The 24,192-nt window shown below is 42.8% G+C and overlaps 1 protein-coding gene across 3 annotated transcripts; it reads left to right on the plus strand.

The window, feature by feature from the left end:
- Window positions 1-666: 666 nt before the first annotated feature.
- Window positions 667-24,031, plus strand: LOC112643321 (zinc finger protein 850-like). Of its 3 annotated transcripts, none has more exons than XM_025421229.3 (3): window positions 667-899; window positions 3,444-3,570; window positions 16,164-24,031. In XM_025421229.3, exons 1-3 carry the CDS (start codon window positions 867-869, stop codon window positions 18,959-18,961), a joined length of 2,958 nt encoding a protein of 985 aa, XP_025277014.1. In that variant the 5' UTR covers window positions 667-866; the 3' UTR covers window positions 18,962-24,031. The 3 variants fall into 3 exon arrangements, with proteins under 3 accessions (XP_025277014.1, XP_025277016.1, XP_048951310.1); XM_049095353.1 differs by lacking the exon at window positions 667-899 and adding an exon at window positions 2,720-3,057; XM_025421231.3 differs by lacking the exon at window positions 3,444-3,570.
- The last annotated feature ends 161 nt before the right edge of the window (window positions 24,032-24,192 follow it).

The following is a 24,192-nucleotide window of genomic DNA, read 5'->3' on the forward strand; positions in this document are numbered from 1 at the left end:
TAGATGTCAGTGTGCTCAATAGAATTGAGTGTATCTTGGAGTACTGAGTAAGACATATTATATAAAAAAATGGGCAAGACACAATTACTGACCCACAATCAAGTGACACATTTTCTTTGGGAACCAGAGGCAGAGATCCTGCTTGTTCACCTGTATGAGGGCGGCCTAACAACTTTCTTTATTCTGAGTCATAGCCCTGCATAAAGTTTTTTCCCTTGCCCTTAGTCAATCATATTAGAACTCACAAAACTGACAAACTCATCAGGCTACATGCATTTCAAGAGGATTAAGAAAATGCCTTCAGCTATGCGTGGACTATTTTGTCTGAGTGACTCTACGGAATATGATCATTTAGATCAGTGGATCTCGGAGTACCTCAAAAACAATATTACCCTCTGGAGCATGCTGACCTTTACAGAGTATGAAATTAACGCCTTTTCACTGCAGTTCACAAGGAGCAAATCCTCTTCTCTGCATCCCGCCCAACCTTTAGGTTCCATCATCCCTTGAGGAGTCGCATGGCCAATGCTCTGATTGGTCAGAATAGAGAAACGCTCTTGCAGGGGCCACTAGAAAGCCGCCAACTACATTACCCAGAAGATCGTGCGCGGAATTGAGCCAATGGAATCATTTCCGCGGGAATACCTCCCCTAGGGGTGGGACTTCCGGCCTCCTCCTTGTGGCGGCCATTTTGCTGCTCTCGGGCGTGCCAGGGCGGGACCGAAGTGACGGAACTGTCAAGGCGCTGGAGTTGTCCCCCCCGGCAGAGAGGCGGGTCCGCGGCTGGCTACGCCGCCCGGGCTGCCCCGCACGTGGGCCAGGACAGGGACCGTCGGCCCCGGTGTTCGCCCCGCACCCCGAGTCCGATGGCTGCGGCCGTGCCCAGGGCCCCGGCGCAGGTAAACGCTCGTTGCCTCGCCTTCCCTCCTCCTCCCCCTCCTTCCCTTCTCCCCTCTCTCTCCCCCCTTCGCCCCTCCCTTTCCCTCCCTCACCCCTCTCCCCCAGACCTTCAAGGCCCGAGCGCGGGGCGCCTGCTCGCGTCCCTGCGGCCCAGGCCCCAGTGTCCCGGACAGGGAGGCAGTGGTGGGCGGGGGGGCCCGTATGTGAGCGCCGGTGCACTGGCGTGCGGGAGCGGGCTCCAGGGGAGGGGCCGGTTGGTAGAGAAGCTGCGGGGTGGCGGTGGGGGGCTGAGGCGGGAGGACTCTGCGTTTGCGGAACAGAGAGCGTGAGGCGGCGTCACGCGGGGCCTGGCGGGCGGAGGTGTGGTATCTCTGTTCCGAGGACCCTGGAACTCGTGAAAAAAAGAGGGACAGTCTGGGTGAGGGTCTTAACAACTTTCCAAAAGCTGCTTGAGGGAAAACAGGTTGAATGGGGGTGGTGAAACAAGGAAGCAGCGGGAGTGGAGTTGTTGGAGGTCGCAGAGCTTGTATGAGGAGCACTGAGGATTGAGGCACAGGGGTTAGTTAGCCTGAGGTCACTGGGTTCCAGGCCTGGGCGGGATGCGGAGGAAGCCTGATCTCGTGGAACCCAGCCCTGGTTTCCTTACCTAAACCTCAAATTCTGAAGGTTGTGAAAGCACTTAGAAAACCTACAAAAGTATGGGGAGGTTGCCTCTGTCCCTTACTGGTCTGGACATCGCCAGTATGGTGTCTGGGATTGTGGTGTCTTAAGGCTCTTCCCTTGGTAGTTTTCCAGTTGCTGGGTTTGGGGACCCTGAGGATACCCCAAGCCCAGGGTCTTGAGTGCAGGCCAAGGGTTCCAGGCAGGTGTTCCTGTTGCTGTCAGCTAATATAAACAGATATGAGAAATTATCCCACAAATAAACACCAGAGTATGCAAATGCTTGAGATAACAGATCTTGAGGGTAAGGGAGGAGGCAGCTGCTATAATCCAGAGGAGTGTTGATGGACGAGAGTGGTCCCTGTAGAGGTGGGTGAAAAGTTGGACTCTGTGTCCATTTTTTAAAGAGTGGTAGATTTTTTGATGTTATAGTTGAGAGGGAGGGAGGAGACCAGGAATACCGCAGGGGTTTTGGTTCTAGCAGCTAAAGGGATGGAAGTTCCATCAACTGGGAAACTTTTTTTTTTTTTTTTTGAGATTTAATTTATTTATTCATGAGAGGCAGAGAGAGAAGCAGGCTCCATGCAGGGAGCCCGATGCGGGATTTGATCCTGGGACTCCAGGATCATGCCCTGGGCCAAAGGTAGAGGCTCAACTGCTGACCCATCCAACTGCGATGGATTGATTGTAGGTTAATTTTCTTTGGGACTAAGAAGAGTTTTGTTTGGTTCTGGTAAGAGTCTGAGATGTTTCAGAGAACAGTGAGTGAAGACAGCAAATAAGTAGCTGGATTCACAGGTCTGGAGATCTGGGGAGGTGGTTTTGGATAAAGATATCCAAAAGTGATGATTATTGTGTGGACCAGGGCAGAGCTGTGGATTACATTTATATTTGGAAATGCAGGTCATCATGACAATGCCTTAGCTTCAGAGGAAGATGCATGATGAGGAGTGATTGTCTTGCTGAGCACACAAATGCAGGTGAAGGAGAAAGGTGATCATGGTAACCATGTGGGAGAGAGAATGGTTTGACAAATGATCAAGGCTTCCATGGGATGAGTGGGCATGAGATGGCTATGGAGGCATGGGAATAATTGAGACAAGATGACACTGAGGCCAGGCTCCTCCTTTTATTCATTACTATAGTTTCACTGGAATATTGTGGTGAGCTTTGATGGGGTCTGGGGTATTTAGTCTTGCTGGTAGATAAGATCTGGGGTCAATGTAGTCATTTGTGAGAGTCATGATGCCAGGGGAAACTCTAAGGACTGGGGTTTTAGGAAAAATTGAATGGAAGGTGGGGGAGTTGTGACTGCTGAGGGGACAGCAAGTCCACAGAAGTGGAAGTGGGTCACGGGCATTTGTAATCTGTATGTGCCTCTAGGTGTCTAGTATTGAAGCAAGGATCCGGTACAGAGAAGCCCTTAAGCAGCAATCAGGGCTTTGCCCAGAGTGGAGCTATGGGAGTGCAGCTGTGAGAACTAAAGATGTGAGAGAGGTACAGTTTACAGAACAATGTGCACAACAAGAGGAAGTGGGAGCTAAAGGCCTCAGGGTGTTAGAGGCTGAAGGGTAAAACAGGAGTCCACATTTCATTGTATCTTGGGAATCTCAAAGTAGAGACTCTGGGAGAATTGATGATGTAGAGGAGACCCTACAGGCCAGGACGAATTTGGATGACATCTCTGTTCCCCCTGCCTGATGTTGAGGGCAGAACACAGTGAATAAAGAGAACCTGAAGATAGGGTGGGCGTCAGGTGCACCTACTCCTGGCATTTCTGAAGTGGGGAGCTTTGAAGGAGGATGAGCATGGGATAGATGTGTGGTGAGATGGATTGTGGGATCTCAGAGAATGTTCATGGTTTCATCTGTCCATCATAACAGGATAGTGTGACCTTTGAGGACATTGCTGTGTACTTTTCCTGGGAGGAGTGGAGGCTCCTTGATGAGGCTCAGAGATTCCTGTACCATGATGTGATGCTGGAGAACTTTGCACTTATATCCTCACTGGGTAAGGCCCTCACCCTCCCCAGTGGCCTGAACTGTTTCTTTTCCCTCCCCACTCACCTTTTCTCAGTGTCTCTCATATGTGGACCATGAACACTGCCTGCTTCTCAGCTTTCTGGGTAGTTGCTGTGTTGATAGGGCTGGTTTATTTGCACTGCCCTCTTCTCTCCCCTGCAGCCTCAATACCTGGTATACTGAGCCCTCTTAGGAAAGGATTCAGGGTTAGTAGATTTTTAGTGAGCTTAATGGATTCTGTCATGCTTATTCTCTTTTTTGTTTGGGTCACTGTGTACAGATCCATGTCACTTCTGTATCCCAGGATTGGTTGGTTTGTTTGTTTTTAAAGTAAGCTCTACACCCTTGGGGCTTAAACTCACAACCATCAGATGAAGAATTGCATGCTCAGGGGCACTTGGGTGGCCCAGTCAGTTAAGTATCTGCCTTCGGCTCAGGTCATGATCTCAGGTTTCTGGGGTCGAGTACCACATCTGGCTCCTCTGCTCAATGGCAAGTCTGCTCCCTCTCACTCTCACTCTGATCTTTCTTGACTTCGCTCTCCCTCAAAAAAATAAATAAAATCTTAAAAAAAAGAATTGGATGCTTTACTGACTGAGCCAGCCAAGGCTCCCCTGTATCCCAGGTTTTGATCTCTCCTTTTAGCCAGCATTTCCTTGTGTCTGCTTGTGCCAGGTTTGCATGCATTGTCATAGTCACCACTTAACTTGAACCATAGGCTACTTTTCAACATACTCCTAAAGGTTTATAGTTTAAACATATTTTTTTCCCTCCAGCCTAGTAATATAAAATAATTAAAATGTACGAGGTGCACCTGGGTAGCTCAGTCAGTTGAGCATCTGACTCTTGGTTTCTGCTCAGGTCATGGTCTCAGGGATGTGGGATTGACCCTTGTGTGTGGCTCCACGCTTAGCACGGAGTCTGCTTGTCCCTCTTTCATCCCTCACTTGTGTTCTGTCTCAAGTAAATATATAAAACCTTTATATTTAAAAAAATAAAAATGTACATACAGTGTGATGATTTGGTATATGCATCCTTTGTAATATAATTTTCACAATGGAAGTTCATTAAGTATCTACCACCTCATAAAATTACATTATTAATTTTTTTTAAAGATTTTATTTAAAAAAAAAGATTTTATTTGTTTATTCATGAGACACACACACAGAGAGAGGCAGAGACACAGGCAGAGAGAAGCAGGCTCCATGCAGGGAGCCAGATGTGAGACTCGATCCCGGGACTCCAGGATCACGACCTGGACTGAAGGCAGACGCTTAACCACTGAGCTACCCAGGTGTCCCTACGTTATTATTATTATTATCATTATTTTTTTTTTTTTTGTAGAAATACTTAAGATCTACTCTCATTTCACATATACAACATATTATTAACTGTAGTCACTATGCTATATGTTTTATCTTTGTATCTTTTTCGTTTTATAACTGAACATTTGTACCTTTTGACTAACATGGTACATTTCCCCCACACCTTAGCTCCTGGCATTTTATAGGCATACCTTGGAGATACTGTAGGTTTGGTTCCAGTCCACCACAATATAGCAAACATCACAATAAATCAAGTCAAATGAGATTTTTGTTATCCCAGTACATATAAAAGTTAGGTTTATTACATATAGTCTTTTTTTTGTTTGATTTTAGAGAAACCTCAAGCAGACAGGGAGGGGCAGAGGGAGCATCTTAAGCAGGCTCCACACACAGCACAGAGCCTGACACAGGGCTTGATATCAGGACCCTGAGATCATGACCTGAGCTGAAATCAAGAGTTGGACTCCTAACTGACTGAGCCACATGGTGCCCTGTTACACTATAGCCTACACTATAGCCTAGCATTATGTCTAAAAAAAAAAAAAAAAAAAGTACACTTAAAAATATTTTAGTCCTAAAAAATGCTACCATCTGAAATTCTAGCAGGTTTCTTTTTGGTGGTGAAGGGTCTTGCCTTGATACTGATAGCTGCTGACTGGTCAGAGTGGTAGCTTGCAAGGTTGGGGCGGCTGTGGCAATTTCTTAAAATAACACAGTGGAGGGCAGCCCAGGTGGCTCAGCGGTTTAGTGCTGCTTTCAGCCCAGGGTGTGATCCTGGAGTCCTGGGATCGAGTCCCATGTCAGGCTCCCTGCATGGAGCCTGCTTCTCCCTCTGCCTATGTCTGTGCCTCTCTTTTTCTGTGTCTCTCATGAATGAATAAATAAAATCTTAAAAAAAAAAAAGACAGTGGAGACGCCTGGGTGGCTCAGTGGTTTGGCGCCTGCCTTTGGCCCAGAGCATGATCCTAGAGACCCAGGATCGAGTCCTACATCCGGCTCCCTGCACGGAGCCTGCTTCTCTCTCTGCCTATCTCTGCCTCTCTCTCTCTCTCTGTGTGTTTCTCATGAATGAATAAATAAAATCTTTTTTTTTTTTCTTTAAGAAAATAAGACAACAATGACGCTTGGTGCATTGACTCTTCTTTTGTAAATGATTTCTCTCTAGCACGTGATGCTGTTTTATAGCATTTTACCCATAGTAGACCTTTCAGAATTGCAGTCAATCCTCTCAAACCCTATTGCTGCTTTATCAACTAAGTTTATATAATATTCTAAATTATCACTGTCATTTCCACAGTCTTCGCAGCATTTTCACCAGGAGTAGATTCCATCTCTTTTTTTTTTTTTCCGAATTTTATTTTATTAAGATTCTATCTACCTATCTATCTATCTCTATATCTATTTGAGACACAGAGAGAGAAGGGCAGAGACACAGCAGAGGGAGAAGCAGGCTCCATGCAGGGAGCCCTACATGGGACTCGATCCTGGGTCTCCAGGATCAGGCCCTGGGCCAAAGGCAGTGCTAAACCACTGAGCCACCCAGGCTGTCCTTTTTTTCGAATTAAAAAAAAAAAAATTAACTCCAGTATAGTTAAATATAGTATTTTTTAAAACATGTTTGAATTTTAGGTTCCATCTGAATAAACAACTTTCTTTGCTCATCCATATGAAGTAATTTCTCATCCATTCAGGTTTTATCATGAGCTTGCATTCAATCATCTTCAGACTCCACTTTTTTTTTAGATTTTACTTATTTGAGAATGAGAGAACAGGAGAAGAAAGAGAAGGAGAGGGATAAGTAGACTCCATGCTGAATGCAGGGCTCAATCTCAGGACCCTGACATTGTGACCTGAGCCAAAATCAAGAGTTGGATGCTTAACTGACTGAACCACCCAGGTGCCCCCAGGTTCCACTTCTAGTTCTAGTTCTCTTGCCATTTCTACCACATCTGCAGTTACTTTCTCCATGGAAGTCATGAACCCTTCAAAATCATCCATGAGGTTTGACATGAACTTCTTCCAGACTCCTGTTGATACTTTGACTTCTGGCACCCATGAATGCAGCTAGAATGTTGAATCCTTTCCAGAAGGTTCCTACTTACTTTGCCCAGATCCATCAGAAAACTCACTCTGGCAGCCCTGGCCTTACAAATTGTCTTCCTCCCTTCCTATTTGAGAGAGAGAGAGAAAGAGAGTGCATGCACAGTTGCATGCGAGGGGTAGGGGAGTAGAGGGAGAATGAGGTAGTCTTAAGCAGACTCCATGCTGAGCAGGGAGTCCGGTATGGGGCTCCATCCCAGGACCCTGAGATCATGACCTGAGCTAAAAGCAGATACTTAACTAATTGAGACACCTAGGCACCCCAACAAATTGTATTTCTTAAATAATAACACTTTGGAGTGTTGGGGTGCCTGAGTGGTGCAGTTTTTTCAGTGTCTGACTCTTAATTTCAGCTCAGGTCATGATCTCAGGGTCATGAGATCAAGTCCCATGTCAGGCTCTGTGCTCAGTTCAGGGTCTGTCCTCTACCCCTTGCACACAGGAACACACTCACTCTCTCTTTTTCTCTCTCTCCCAAACAAATCTTTGAAAAAGAAAAGAAAGAATGTCGAAATTACTTGGGCTACAGAATAGATGTTATGTTAGCAGGCATGAAAACATTAATGTCAGCGTGCCTGGGTGGCTCAGTCACTTAAGCATCTGCCTTTGACTCAGGTCATGATCCCAGGACCATAGGATTGGGCCCTGCATTGGGCTCCCTGCTCAACAGGAGTCTGCTTCTCCCTATCCTTCACGTGCACGCATGCACACTCTCTCTTGCTCTTGCTCTCTCAAGTAAATAAATAAAAATCTTAGCAAAAACAATGTTAATGTCATTGTACATCTTCATCAGAGCTCTTGGGTGACCAGGTGCTTTGTCAATGACCAGTAATTTTTGAAACATTTTTTTCTGAGCAGTACGTCTCAACAATATGCTTAAAATATTCAATAAACCAGCACCAATAAACAGGGTGCTGTCATCCAGGCTTCGTTTTTCCATTGATAGCTCAGGCAGGATAGATTTAGCATAATTCTTAAGGATCCTAGGATTTTCAGAGTAATAAATGAGCACTGGTCCCTAATGAGAGTCCACCTGTCCTTTGAAGCCAGGCTTGATTGACATCTCTAGCTATGAAAGTGCTAGATGACATCTTCCAATAGAAGGCTGTTTTGTCTGCATTGAAACTGTATTGTTTAGCATAGCCACCTTCATGAATGATCTTAGCTAGATCTTCTGGATCACTTGCTGCAGCTTCTGCATCAGCACTAGCTGCTTCACCTTGTACTTTGATGATAGGGAGATGGTTTCTTTCCTTCAACCTCATGAAGCACCCTCTGCTTTCAACTTGTCTTCTGCCAACTCACCCCTCTCAGCATTCCTAGAATTGAAGAGAGTTAGGGCCTTGCTCTGGATTAGGTTTTGGCCTAAGGGAATGTTGTGGCCACTTTGATCTTCTATCCAGACTACTAAAACTTTATATCAGTAGTAAGGCTGTTTGCTTTCTTAACATTTGTGTGTTCACTGAAGTAGCACTTTTAATTCTCTTCAAAGACTTTTTGAGGGTTTTTGTGTGTGTGTGTTCACAGCTTGGCTACTTGGCTAGCTGTTGGGCTCAAGAGGCCTAGCTAGCTTTTGGCCTATCTTGGCTTTCAACATCCCTTCCTCACCAAGCTTAATCATTTCTGTCTTTTGATTTAAACTGAAAGATGTGACTCTTAACTTGAACACCTGGAAACTATTGTAGGGTTATTAATTGCCATAATTTTAATACTGTTGTGACTCAGGGAATAGAGTGGCCCAAGAGAAAGAGATAGAGGAATGACTGGTCATGGAACAATGAGAAGAGACACAACTTTTATCATTTATTGATTATGTTAAATGTCATATGGGCACAGTTTGTGGCGCTCCAGAACAATTAAATGGTAACAAAGGTCTCTGATCACAAATCATCATAACAAATACAGTTCTAACGGAAACATTTGAAATATTACAAAAATTATCAAAATGTGATACAGACATGAAGTGAGCAAGTGCCATTGGAAAAATGGCACCAATAGACTTGCTCCTTGCAGCATTGCCATAGACCTTCACTATGTTAGAAACACAGTATCTGTGAAGCATCATAAACCAAAATACCATAAAACTAAAATATAAATAAAAATGCCTGTACTCTCTGTTTCTGTGATTTTGGCTTTTTTATTTTTTATTTTTTTTAAACATGCCAACCTCAGTATACAAGGGTTCCTTCAACCTTCACCCTCACTAACACCTGTCTCTGCTCTTTTTGAAGGTAGCCATCTTACCAAGTGTCGAGTGATACATTGTGGTTTTGGTTTGCATTTTCCTGTTGATTAGTGGGGAAGAACATTTTTTCACATACCTGTTGGCCATTTGTAGATTTTTTTTGATAAAATGTCTATTTATGATCTTTGCCAATATATATTTTTTAAGATTTTAATTATTTATTCATGAGAGACATACAGAGAGAGGCAGAGAGACACAGGCAGAGGGAGAAGCAGGCTCCATCCAGGGAGCCCGATGTGGGACTCGATCCCTGGACTCCAGGATCACACCCTGGGCGAAAGGCAGACGCTCAACCACTGAGCCACCCAGGCATCCCTCTTTGCCAATATTTTAATCTGATTGTTTCATTGTTACTGATTTGTATGAGCACCTATATATTTTGGATATTAACCATTATAAGGTAAAGCATTTGCAAATATTTTCTCCCATTATATTTTGTTGATTATTTCCTTTGCTGTGCAGAAGATTTTTAGTTTGATGTAGCTTGACTTGTTTATTTTTGCCTTTGTTGCCTGTGTGTTTTGTTTCCTGTCAGAAGACTCATTGTTAAGACCAGTTTCAAGGGACCTTTTTTCCCCCCAAGAAGTTTTACATTTTCATTTTCATGTCTACATTGAAGCCTTTAACCCATTTTGAGGTAATTTTTGTGAGTGGTGTAAGGTAGGGTCCCATTTTCTTTTTTTTTTTCTCTTTTTGGCATATGCATATCCAGTTTTCTCAGCACCATTTATTAAAGAGATTGTCCTTTTCCTATGTGTGTTTTTGGCACCCTTGTCAGTAGTTGATTATATATGTGTTGGTTTATTTCTGGGCTTTTTATCATGTTTCTGTATGTCTGTTTTTATTCTAGTACCATAGAGTTTTGATTACTGTTTTGTTTTTTTTGTTTTGTTTAAGATTTTATTTATTCATGAGAGACACACAGAGAGAGAGGCAGAGACACAGGCAGAGGGAGAAGCAGGCTCCATGCAGGGAGCCCAACGTGGGACTCAATCCCGGGTCTCCAGGATCATACCCTGGGCTGAACGCGGCACTAAACCACTGAGCCACCAGGGCTGCCCTTGTGTTTTTTTAAAGATTTAATTTATTTATTCATGAGAGACACAGAGAGATGCAGAGATACAGGCAAAGGGAGAAGCAGGCTCCGTGCAGGGAGCCTGTTGTGGGACTTGATCCCAGGACTCCAGGATCATGCCCTGGGCCTAAGGGAGGTGCTCAGCCACTGAGCCACCCAGGCATCCCGATTACTATTGTTTTGTAGTATAGTTTGAAATCTCTAAATGTGATTCCTCTAACTTTGATCTTCATAATCAAGGTTTCTTTGGCTATTTGAAGTCATTTGTGGTTCAAATTTTAGGATTCTTTCTCTGTTTCTGGTAAAAATACCATTGGAATTTTGGTAAAGATTGCATTGAATATTAGATTGCTTTATATAGTAGAAGTATTTTAATAATAATTCTTTCAGTCTAGAAATATGGGCTATCTTTCCATTTATCTGTGTCTTCAGTTTCTTTCATTGGTGTGTTACAGTTTTCATTGTACACATCTTGCATCTCCTTAGCTACATTTATTTGCAAGCGTTTTATTTTTTAATGCTATTGCAAATGGAATTGATTTCTTAATTTCTTATTGAGATACCTCATTGTGGGGCAGCCTGGGTGGCTCAGGGGTGAGCGGCTCAGCACCGTCTTCAGCCCAGGGTGTCACCCTGGAGACCCGGGATCGAGTCCCACGTAGGGCTCCCTGCATGGAGCTTGCTTCAGCTTTTGCCTGTGCCTCTGCTTCTCTCTGTCTCTCTCTGTGTCTCTCATGAATAAATAAATAAAATCTTTTAAAAAAGGGATTTCATTGTTAGTAATAGGCACATCTAATTTTTTATTTTTCCTTTGGCCAATTGATTGGATAGGCATTTGTTGTTTAATGCCCACATATTTGAATGGTTAAGCTTCCTGATGCTTTTTTTTTAAGAGTATATTTATTTATTGAAGATTTTATGTATTTATTCATGAGAGACACAGAGGCAGAGACACAGGCAGAGGAAGAAGCAGGCTCCCTGCAGAGAATCGGATATGGACTCCCATCCCGGGATTCCAGGATCACACCCTGAGCTGAAGGCAGAGCTGCGGAGCCACCCTGGCATCCCCAGAATATCTTTTTATAGCATACTCACCCTTCTTGTGACGGTGTGAAGTGATAGAATGCCTACACGATGAAATGAAGTGAGGTGAATGACATAGGCTTTGTGACATAGCATTAGGCTACTATTCCTCCTGACAATACGTTACAATGAAGAAGGATCATTTGTTTTTGGACCATGGTTGACTATGGTAACTGAGACCGTGGAAAGTTAGATAAGGAAGGACTCCTATATTTTGAATATGATTATACAATTGCATTTATTAGAGTATTCTATATTTTCATGTTACTAATTAGCATACTTTCATTTCAGTTTGAAGAACTGTGTTTAGTATCTTTTGTAGGGTAGGTCAAGTGGTGTTGAACTCCCTCAGCTTCTGTTTGGGAAAGTCTTTCTCCTTCATTTCTGAAGGACAACTTTACTGGTAAAGATTTTTGGTTTGCGGTTTCTTTGTTGCAGCATTTAGAACATATCATCCCATTTATTCCTTGTATTCAGTGTTACAGCGAAGAAAACGGCTCATATCCTTATGAAGGGGAGGGGAGTTCCCCCCCCCCCCCATATGAGTTTCTTTTCTCAAGGCTGTCAAATTCTCTTTGTCATTACATTTAGACTTTTATCATATAGTTGACCTTTGAGCAACGTGGGGTTAGGGGTGCTAATCTCTGTGTAGCCAGAAATCTGTGTATAACTTTTGACAGTCCCCAGAACTTAGCTACAAATAGCCTCTTCTTCACCAAAGCCTTCCTAATTAGAGTCAATTAGCCCATGTTTTGTATGTTATATGTGTACTGTATTCTTACATTAAAGTAAGCTAGAGAGGGACGCCTGGGTGGCTCAGTGGTTGAGCATTTGCCTTTGGCTCAGGGCCTGATCCCGGAGTCCCAGAATCGAGTCCTGCATCGGGCTTCCTGCGTAGGACCTGCTTCTCTCTCTGCCTGTGTCTCTGCCCCCCTCCCCGCATCTCTGTCTGTCTCTCATGAATGAATGAATGAATGAATGAATGAATGAATAAATAAATAAATAAATAAATAAATAAATAAATAAAATCTTTGAAATGGACAAGTAAGTAAGCTAGAGAAAATAAGATTTTTGTCCCTGCCCATCTGCCTTCTTCAGGCCCCCATAATGCAAGTATTGCTCTGTTTCTTGATGTCCTATAGTCCACACAGACTTTCTTTATTTACCCTTTTTAAGTTGTCTTTTTTATAATTTGACTGGATGATTTCAAAAGGCATATCTTTAATTTCAGATTCATTTTTTTTGATTGATCAGGCTGGCTATTGATCCTCTCTATTGCATTTTTCTTTTCTTTCTTTCTTTCTTTTTTTTTTTTTAAGAAAGAGGATATCAAGCAGGCTTGGTGATATAGGGCTCCCATCTCACAACTCTGAGATCATGACTTGAGCTGAAATCAAGAGACATGTAACTGACTGAGCCACCCAGGCACCCCTGCATTTTTCATTTCATTCATTGTATTCTTCACCATAACTTTTTCTATTAAGTTGTAATTCCAGTATAATTAACATACTATGTTCTATTTGTTGCAGGTATACAGTACAGTTATCTATCGAAAATCTTGCATTGTTTATAATTGTTTTCCTTATTTCATTGAATTGTCTGTGTTTTCTTATAGCTCACTGAGCCCCCTTGAAAAATTATTTTGATGGGACGTCTGGGTGGCTCAGCAGTTTAGTGCCTGCCTTTGGCCCAAGGCCTGATCTCGAAGTCCTGGGATCAAGTCCCACATCGGGCTCCCTACATGGAGCCTGCTTCTCCCTCTTCCTATGTCTGCCTCTTTTCTGTGTCTGTCATGAATAAATAAAATAAAATCTTTAAAAAAAGTTATTTTGAATTCTTTAACAATTCCTAGATTTGCATTTCTTTGGGGTGACTGATCAATTACTGTGTTCCTTTGGAGGTGTCCTGTTTCCTTGATATTCTTGTGTTTCTTGTAGCCTTGCGTTGATGTCTGTACATTTCATGGAGTAGTCACTTTTTCCAGACTTTACAGAAAGGTTTTGAACAGGAAAATCTTTGTCTGTCTGTTGATGTGAATGCACCAGCTTGGTGGAGTGTGGCAAGTCTGAGTATAAGATGGTCAAGAGGCTTAGTGTCTGTGCAGCTGTTACCTGAGATCAGTGTCAGCAAAGATTGTAGGAATCCAAGGCTGTGTGTGTCCATAGTAGTAGAGAATGTTACTGGGAACCTCCTGATCTCTCTCTCTCACTGGAAGTGTTTTGGCTGTGGTGTTCCTTTGATGCCAAGTCCAGCTCTTGGGTGTCTTTGTGGTGGTTTTATTTATTTTTTATTTTTTTATTTTTAAAAGATTTTATTTATTTATTCATTAGAATACACAGAGAGGAGAAAGAAAGGCAGAAACACAGGCAGAGGGAGAAGCAAGCTCCATGCAGGGAGCCTGACGTGGGACTCAATCCCGGGTCTCCAGGATCATGCCCTGGGCTGAAGGCAGTGCTAAACCACTGAGCCACCGGGGCTGCCCTTTGTGGTGGTTTTAACATTGGAGTGTGATGTGCAGGCACCAGTGGATCAGGTAAGGGTCTGGGTTCTAGAATGTGAATAGTTAGAGCAATAGCAGTTCTAGGATCCCAGATTCTGAATAGCCTATAGCAGTGATGACTTGCTGTGTGAGATGCAGTTGTACACTAAGCATTGATGGAGTCTGTGACTGGAGCATAGGTACTCTGTCTCTGGTCCTAAGGAGCTCACTAGCCCACAACAGCCATGGAACTGGTGCCTCGACCTGGGCACTCAGGTGACAGCCATGCAGTCAGGTTATGAAATATAGGCATCCATGGAATAGTTGCAATGCTGGCATCCAGGGTATATGCAGTGTTGATGTGAGTGGCAGCTCTGCCCCTGGAATGGAAAATGGCTCCCTTTTCGGGGGGAGAGGGCAAGTCAGCATATTATTCTCTGGCGGGTTTCTGGTGATAGCTTTTGATTACCTTAGTGCAAAAGCTGCTGGGGTCTTCTGCAGAGCAGGCATATGGGGTCCATGCCTATAAACACTTGGACCCCTCTGCTGTGTAATCTGTGATGTTCTGCTACTGTAGCAGGACTTATTGAGGTTCTCTGCAGCAAAGGATGCTGAGGTCCCCTGCATAGTAGGGGACTGTAATGGCATCAGCTCTTTGGCTGACACAGTCGCCATCCTTCTTATTTTCTGCCTATATCCATATGTCTTCACTAAGCCAGTGTCCCCATTGATCCTTTTTGTGTGGTGGTTATTATTATTGTGTGCTCTGTTGTGTCACTGTGTATTTAATATTTTATTTATTTATTTGAGAGAGAGAGAGCACATGCATAAGCAGGGAGAATGACAGAGGGAGAGGGATAAGCAGGCTCTCTGCTGAGGAGGGAGCTGGATGTGGGGCTCAATCCCAGGACCCCAAGATCATGACCTGAGCTGAAGGCAGGTATTAACTGAGCCACCACCCAGGTGCCCTTTTTAAAAATTTTTTTTTTATTATTTATTTATTCATGAGAAAGACAGAGAGAGAGAGAGAGTCACAGACACAGGCACAGGGAGAAGCAGGCCCCATTCCATGCAGGGAGCCCAACATGGGACTCAATCCCAGGTCTCCAGGACCACACCTAGGACTGAAGGTGGCGCTAAGTCACTGAGCCACCCGGGCTGCCCTTAATTGGCCACTTAAACCTTCCAAGGGCAAAGGCTGTTATGCTGACATTACTTACCTTGCTCTTTTGTGCTGAATAGCCCTGGGGCGGGGCTAGCTATTCATTTGTCCTGTTTTTCCCTTAGGACTTGTATTGTCCATGTCCCATGTAGTTGTCCAAGGCTTATAGGGAAGAATCTTTTTTTTTTTTACAAACAAATTGTGGGGGTTATTCCTACCATTACCCCACTTATTGTCTTTTTTTTTTTTAAGATTTTATTTATTTATTCATGAGACACACACACACAGAGAAACAGACACACAGGCAGGGGGAGAAGCAGGCTCCATGCAGGGAGCCTGACGTGGGACTTGATCCTGGGTCTCCAGGGCTGAAGGTGGCACTAAACCTCTGAGCCACCAGGGCTGCCCAGGGAAGAATCTTTTATGTATCACAGGATGGACAGGACTCCAGACATGGCAAAGTAGACTCAGAGCAATGTGGTCCTGGTCAATGACTGGAAAGAGTGTTCAGGTCATACCAGATCCCCCATGGTGAACCTGTCTTTATTCACCCACACTTTCATGCCATTTCAAGTGGCCACACTTCATTGCTACCTTTTCTTCTCCATTTTGACATTTTGCCAATCCCCTGACTTCCAGCACAGGGATAATCTCCACTTCTCTGGACCCCACATTGTACCCATTTCTCCCACTGTTCTTTCTGTGTACTCCAGCATTGGCCATGAGATGTTCATGTATCCCTAAATTGACACTGAACAGTAGCTAATCTGTTGGCAGTTAGATTTTAATGGGCTTGGATGCATGCTTTTACCCAGCCTCACATCAGCAGTAGCAAAGGTCCTGCCAAAGACTGTTGACAGGGAAATCAGTTGTAATCCTTGCCTCTTTTTCTTGTCTCATACCCTGTCTTTGTATCCTTCCCCTGGTGAGGTCACCATTCTGTGACCTTTGGGGTCAAGTAATGCACAGTGGCTGCCCCTACAACTGAATTCCAACTACGGTGTCTGGAAAAGTATGCCATAGACTCATGCCTAAATGAGATGGATGTATATATGTCATGTGCTCATCCCCTCGCTATGATCACGTATCTCACCAGTGTATCTTTGCGTTCAGGTTGCTGCTGTGGAGCAGAGGATGTGGAGGCACCTTGTGAACAGAGCATTTCTGTAGGTGTGTCACAGGACAGAACGCCCAGGGCAGCTCTGACTTTCCGGAAGACCCACCCCTGTGAGATGTGTGGTCCAGTCTTGAGAGACATTTTCCACTTGGCTGAGCACCAAGGAAAAGAAAACAGCCAGAAACTGTTGAGGTGCGGGGCATGTACAAAAAGATTTTATTTCAGCATAAAGTTTCAACAGCAGCAGGAGGAGCATGTGGGAGAGAAACTGTTGAGAAACAGTGTGGACAGGGCCTCTTTTGTGAAGAGTTGCGGAATCTTTGATTCAGGAAAGCCCTTTACCTGTGGAGAGGTTGAGAAGGACTTCTTGCCTGGCTCAGGGCATCTGCAGCAAGAGGCCACTCATGCTGGGGAGAAGCCAAACACAATCACACAGTGCAGGGGAACTTTACAAAGCAGAAAAAGTCATTACACCTGGGGAGAATGCAAGAAGGACTTTGGTCCAAAACACACACTTGTTCAGGACCACTGTTTTGTATGCAGTGAATGTGGGAAAACATTCAGGTACAAGTCTTCATTTGCTATACACCAGAGATTCCATACTGGAAAAAGACATCATGAGTTTGGTGAATGTGAAAAATCCCTTCGGCAAAGCTCAACCCTCAGTCAACATGGAAAGACTCACACTGGGTCCAGGCAATACAAGTGTAGCAAATGTGGGAAGTCCTTTTGCCACAAATCTGTCCTCATTCATCCCCAGAGATGGCATAATGGAGAAAATGTGTGCAGTGAATGTGCAGAGTCTTTTAGCCATAGCTCAGTGTTGATTCCATGTAGAGTTCAAACTGGAGAGAGGCCTTATAAGTGTAATGACTGTGCAAAATCTTTTACCTCTGTCTCTGCCCTCAGTTATCATCAGAGATCTCACACAGGAGAAAGGCCTTATGAGTGCAGTGAATGTGGGAAATCTTTTATCTCTAGGTCTGACCTCCGTTATCATCAGAGAGTTCATTCTGGAGAAAGGCCTTATGAGTGCAGTGAATGTGGGAAATCTTTTATCACTCGTACTGCTCTCCGTTATCATCACAGAGTTCACACTGGAGAAAGGCCTTATGAGTGTAGTGAATGTGGCAAATCCTTTACTCGAAGAAATAACCTCATTATACATCTAAGAGTTCACTCAGGTGAAAGACCTTATGAGTGTAGTGAATGTGGGAAATCTTTTACCTTTAGCTCCAGCCTGCGTTATCACCACAGAGTTCACACTGGAGAAAGACCTTATGAATGTAGTGAATGTGGGAAATCTTTTAACAATAGGTGGACACTCATTCGACACCGAAGAATTCACACAGGAGAAAAGCCTTATGTGTGCAGTAAATGTGGGAAGTCTTTTACTTGTAGCTCTACTCTCCAGTATCATCATCGAGGTCATCTTGGAGAAAGACCTTATGAGTGTAATGAATGTGGGAGATCTTTTACCACTAGTTCTGCCCTCCGTTATCACCAGAGAGTTCATACTGGAGAAAGGCCTTATGAGTGCAGTGAATGTGGGAAATCTTTCATTTCTAGGTCTGACCTGCATTATCATCATAGAGTTCATTCTGGAGAAAGGCCTTATGAGTGTAATGAATGTGGGAAATCCTTTATCCGAAGAAATAACCTCATTTTACATCAGAGAGTTCACACAGGAGAAAGGCCTTACAAGTGTAGTGAATGTGGGAAATCTTTTAATAATAGGTGGACACTTATTCAACACCAGAGAGTTCACACAGGAGAAAAACCATATGTGTGCAGTGAATGTGGGAAATCTTTTACCTGCAGCTCCACACTTTGTTACCATCAGAGAGTTCATGAAGGTAAAAGGCCTTATGAATGCAGTGAGTGTGGGAAATCCTTTACCTCCAGTTCTACTCTCCGTTATCATCAGAGAGTTCACACAGGAGAAAGGCCTTACAAATGCAGTGAATGTGGGAAATCTTTTACCTTTAGTGCCAGCCTTCGTTATCATCACAGAGTTCACAGTGGAGAAAGGCCTTATGAGTGCACTGAATGTGGGAAATCCTTTAAAGATAGATCACAATTCAATAAACACCAGAGAACTCACACGGGTGAAAGACCTTACGAGTGCAGTGAATGTGGGAAGACTTTTAGCCAAAAATCTTCTCTGTCAATACACCAGAGAATTCATAATAGTGAACGATCTTATGAGTGTAGTGCTTGTGGGAAATCTTTTACATCTATCTCTGGCCTTGGTTATCATCATAGAGTTCATAAGGGAGAAAAGCCTTATCAGTGTAGTGAATGTGGGAAATCTTTTACCAATAGCTCAATACTGATTCGACACCAGAGAGTTCACACAGGAGAAAGACCTTATGTGTGCAGTGAATGTGGGAAATCTTTTACCAGTAGCGCTACCCTTTCTTATCATCAGAGAGTTCATGCAGGTAAAAGGCCTTATGAATGCAGTGAATGTGGGAAGTCTTTTACCTCCAGTTCCACTCTCCGTTATCATCAGAGAGTTCATGCAGGAGATAGGCCTTATGGGTGTAGTGAATGTGGGAAATCTTTTATCTCTAGCTCCAAACTACGTTATCATCAGAGAGTTCACACTGGAGAAAGGCCTTATGAGTGCAGTGAATGTGGAAAATCCTTCAGGGATAGTTCACAATTCAGTCAGCACCGGAGAGGTCACACTGGAGAAAGGCCTTATGAGTGTGGTGAATGTGGGAAATTTTTTACAAGAAAATCTACACTCTCTCAACATCAGAGAGTTCACACTAGAGAGAAGCCTTAGGTGTGCAGGGAATGTGCAATTTCCTATTCACTATAACAACACTGGAGGGAACTCTGAGGAGCCATCTCTCTGAACTAAAACTCAGCTAAACATGCAGTGGTATATTCCTTGTAAGTTTTAGTTCTGTAATAAACTTGTGTAAATATGTTGCACTTTCTAAACCGTCCAGGGCTCTTTTCCAGATTTAGCTCACTGCTAGATTTTGTAGCCAAAGCCTTTTCACCTCTCCCACTTCGGAGGTCTACAAAGTGTGCATCAGTCACCACTACAATGTATTCAGGGAAGCTGACCTTTGTTCTCCCATGATTTAGAACAAATTAGAAGTAACCTGAGCCCTGAGGGATCAGCTTTCCTGTCTCCTTAACTACCTTAGGCATGGACCTGAATCAGTGATGACCCAGAGAAAATGAGTTTGGCTGGCAGCTTACAGAGAATGACTACCTTTTTTCAGGGACATGTTGGTCTCCTGTGACGCGATGTTTTTCCAGCTTCCCAGTGAAACAGTAACTACTGCACATTGCTTTGGCTTATGTGATGTTCAAGGCCTTACTTTTTAAGTCTTAATTTTGGATGTTCTGCTTACTGTTTGGGGTAGTTTATAAATGGATCTGGGCTCAACAAGCAGTACTGGGTGAGCTTTTTAGGAGTCTCAAATTGTGCTTGAGGAGGGAGAGGAGGATGGCAGAAAATAGCTTGCCAGTGTTGATCAAATGTGCATTGCTGCCCCACAGCCTCTGAAAAACTGCAGGGCTTTCTGGTTTTCATTTGAAATCCTAGATGCTTCGTGTTTTAGGAGTCTCAGTGATTGGGACGCCTGGGTGGCTCAGCAGTTGAGTGTTTGCCTTTGGCTTACAGTGTGGTCCTGGAGTCCTGAGATCGAGTCCCACATGGGGCTCCCTGCTTGGAGCCTGCTTCTCCCTCTGCCTATGTCTCTGTCTCTCTGTCTCATGAAAAAATAAAATCTTAAAAAAAAAAAAAAAGATGACTCAAGGAGGAGGCAAGTGTGAGACCCTCAGGTGCTTCTGAAAGCAGCATAAATTTTTTCTCCTTACTCAAAGGAGACATCACAGGGGATGTCAGCACTGTTGAGTTATCTTCCCTAGCTTTACAAACAGCCATGTGCCCTGATGTCCACAGCCTAATTGGGCTAGGGTCACTGGTTGTAAGATCACAGGGGGCAGGGGAAACCATAATTGCTACAGAAACACTGCTTAATAGGAAGTAGAGGAGACCGCAGCCAACTAGATGGAATATGCCTCTTCTAAAAATGGATCCGGACACGTTTCTGTAACAGTGATTTTGCAAGGTTAGTGTGTACACAAATCTCAGGACCTCCAGGTATGATTATCTTGTGTTAGGTATAGTTATTGTTAGAGAAAAAAATAAAAACTAAAATAATCCAAAGGTTCTGTGGTTTCCTCTCTGTGATGTCTGCTTCAAAGCCACTACCACTGAGTCAGGGGAAAAAAAGATAAAGGGTAATCTATATTCCTGGAATATGACACTTGTGACCCAGGAAGCATTCCTGTTGACTTGTATGGAAATACTCTGTTGTTCTCCACATTTGCTGCCACTAAGGTAATACCCCATAGGCATGAGAAAGAGGGATGGAATCGGTGTGGGGTGGCCAAACCAATTTCCCAAAAAGAGTGGGACATAGACATTTTGAGCCATTTTTAAAGCTTTGTTAAGTAAGGCATAGTTTATATTTTCTAGCCTGCATGTATTTACCGTGTGATTTGGTAAATTTTGACATAGTTATGAACTTCTGAAACCATCATCATAGTCCTGTTAATAACTTTATCTGTCACATGTTTACCTCCTGTTCTTTTATAATCTCCCCTGCCCCTCCTACTTCTCCAGGTAACTACTGATTTACTTGCTTTTACAATAGATGGATAGTTTTGAATTTTTTAAATTTATGTTTGGTATTGATACTGTTTTGATTTTTTGTTTTTATTGAAAATTACTTTGAGATTCATCAGTGATATATGAGTAGTGGGTTTTTTGTTTTTTGTTTTTTTGCTGAGTAATATTTTTGGATATACCAGTTTATCCATTTATCTGTGTTTGAGGATTTGGTTTATTTCTAGATTCTGACTATTGAAGGTAAAGCTAGTGTAAACATCTGTGTTCTTTATGTGAATGTATGTTTCTTTGATGTTTTGTCAGTAACTTAGTGTATAATGTCTGGGTCATAGAGTAGGTAAATGTTTTACTTTTTGATTGTATCGTTTGCCTTTTCCCAGCAGTGTAGGAGTTCCAGTTCATCCACATTCTGAACATTTGGTTTGGCTAATTATTTAATTTTAGGCCTTTTAATAAGTTTTTAGTGTTATGTTATTTTGTTTTAATTACATTTCTGTAAGGATTCACAATCATTTTTTCCAATGCTTATTTACTGTCTACACCTTTGGTAAAATGCATGTACCTTTTTCCTATTCTTTGAGCTTTAGCTATTTTCCTTTAACAGATACAACAATGAAACAAGTGTGTTTCTGCGTGCATGCGCTACTCACAATGGAATGGACAGCTGTACGCTTTCAAATTTTTTCTGCATTGTTAACATATTCTTTGTCACATTCTTTTAAAAAAGATTTTATTTGGGGAGAGAGTGAGCGAGCGGTGGGGGAAAGGGCAGAGGGAGAGGGAGAGGGAGAAGCAGCTTCCTTGATGAACAGGGACCCCAGCCCAGAGCTCAATCCCAGGACCCTAGGATCATGACCTAAGCCGACGGCAGACGCTCAACTGACTGAGCTACCCAGGCTCCCCTCTCCATCACATTAAGTCCAGTCATTGGGGAATGCATTAAAGCCTTGCTTTTTAGTGGCTACCTATTTTCCTTTTTTATCACCATTGGGGTTGGTGGGTTGGAGCAGATGGGGGACAAGATTGGATCAGTATGGGCTGGGTTTTCCTTTGAGTCCCAAAGCCTGCCTAGGGGGTGATGTAGAGGTCACTAATCAGATTTCCCAAGTCTTTGTCCAGGGTCCCTAGGTTTAATTCCTGGATTTCGGGCCACTGTAAGGACCCGCAGGCAAAAGCCCCTATCCAGGGCCTGTTTCAAAAACCCAATGTACAGTGGGATTAGGAGTGGCCCTATCCCTGATCCATTGGGAATTGTGAAGAGCTGAGGTATTCATTCCTATATAGCTGTACCTGTGGGGAACATCCTAGAGCCAGGCACCTGTAGCTCTCCCTGTTACCACCAGACTGCTATGCCACCAGGTGTGTCAGAAAGAAATAGAGCTGCTCAAGAGCCCCTGATCCAGGTCAGTCCCTAGGGGGAGGAGGGTCTGCACAGTAGGTCTCAGTGTGGTTTACTGGGAATATCTGGACAACTCTCTAGAGCCCCTTGAGCCTCAGTCTGCTATGACACAGAAGTGATGGTGTTTACCCTGGCCCCTGGGGCCATTAATAAAAATAAAACACTGAGCACTTAAAGAATTCCATGGGATTTTGAGCTTGTATACGATGTTTTTATATCAAGTTTTTAATATAAATATTTCCATAACTTTCCTTTTCACATTTCTCTTACTCTGCTTCACTGTTTTTATATCAAGTTTTTAATATAAATATTTCCATAACTTTCCTTTTCACATTTCTCTTACTCTGCTTCACTCTTACTGGTGTTTGTATCACAATAATATCCTAGTGTTTGTTTTTTAAGATTTATTCATGAAAGACAGGCAGAGACATAGGCAGAGAGAGAAGCGGGCTCTTCACAGGAGCCCAATGTGGAACTCGATCCTGGATCCCAGGATCACGACCTGAGCCAAAGGCAGCAACCCAACTGCTGAGCCACCCAGGTGTCCCTAATATCCTAGTTTTGTCCATTCTATAGAGTACCACTCAAATCAATATATTTACAGTGGAGTTTTGTCCAATCCATGTGTGTATGACCTAGCTTATTTTCTCTTCTGAATCACTCTATAACTGAGACCAAGATCATGCTCATCAATTGGTGGATTATCACAAATATTTTGAATCATTTTCTTTTTTTAAATTTATCTGAGAGAACACCCCAGCAGGGGGCGGGGGGGATTGGGAGAAGGACAAATCTATAGTTAACTGACTGAGCCACCCAGGTGCTCCAATTCATTGTCTTATGTACTGGGAGAGCTCTTCTTATGGACCTCTACTTGCCTTAACTGCCAGATTAATCCTCTTCAGGTCCTCTTTAAACAAATTCGATTTATGATGCTTAATGCAAAACATTCAATACTATTAAGGTATGTTATTCCACACACCATAGATTCTTTTTCACCTACATAGTTATATTTTGGTTCATTAAGAGTCTTTACTAAAAATTCAACATGAGTTTTAAACTTAAATAGCTTAATATGTATGTAACAGAGGACTACTTACTATTTTAATGAATTCTGTTAGAGTGTACTGGAAAGTTTCCAAATATATTTTTAAAGAATTCAGTGAAAGTGGCTGATATAAAGTAGAAATGATAAATATATAACTATATACGTTTTCTACAATTAGAATGTTTTTGAAACATTTAAAAATTTCAGTCCACCTTAGTTCTGAATGGGCTAAAGGTAAATTTTGACATCAAAAATGAAATTTCCACAAATTAATATATTGTATAGTGTGTATCTCCATATGCTGGATAGTTTTCACAATAATTGCCTGTTTTAAATTTTTGCCTAATATTTTATGGCTTGTATGAGTGTTGAAAATATTATACTACTTTTTTACATTATATAAGTTATTTTTGTGATTTTTCTAGCTGTCTTTGTATTTTGCATATGTTTCTATTTTTTAAAAAGTGAAAAGCATATTTTGTGGTTTTAAATTGGGGTCTTGTTTTGTAATGACTTGCACATTTCAAGTGCAGGTTTGTTAAAATCTTTGTCTTCGGGTCACCTGGGTGGCTCAGCAATTGGGCACCTGTCTTCAGCCCAAGGCATGATCCCAGAGTCCCAGGATCAAGTTCTGCATCAGGCTCCCTGCATGGAGCCTGCTTCTCCCTCTGCCTGTGTCTGCCTCTCTATGTCTCTCATGAATAAATAAATAAAATCTTTTAAAAATAATAAAATACATTTTAAAAAATTTTAATTGAGATATAGTTGACGTGTAATATATTAGTTTCAGATGTACAACATAGTGATTTGACACATACATTGTGAAATGCTTACCATACATGTAGTTACCATCTGTCATACAGAATCATTACAATATTATTGACTATATTCCCTATGCTGTACTTTTTATCTCTG

This window comes from Canis lupus, chromosome 1, assembly GCF_003254725.2.
Source record: "Canis lupus dingo isolate Sandy chromosome 1, ASM325472v2, whole genome shotgun sequence".
In the NCBI taxonomy this organism is placed as follows: domain Eukaryota; kingdom Metazoa; phylum Chordata; class Mammalia; order Carnivora; family Canidae; genus Canis; species Canis lupus.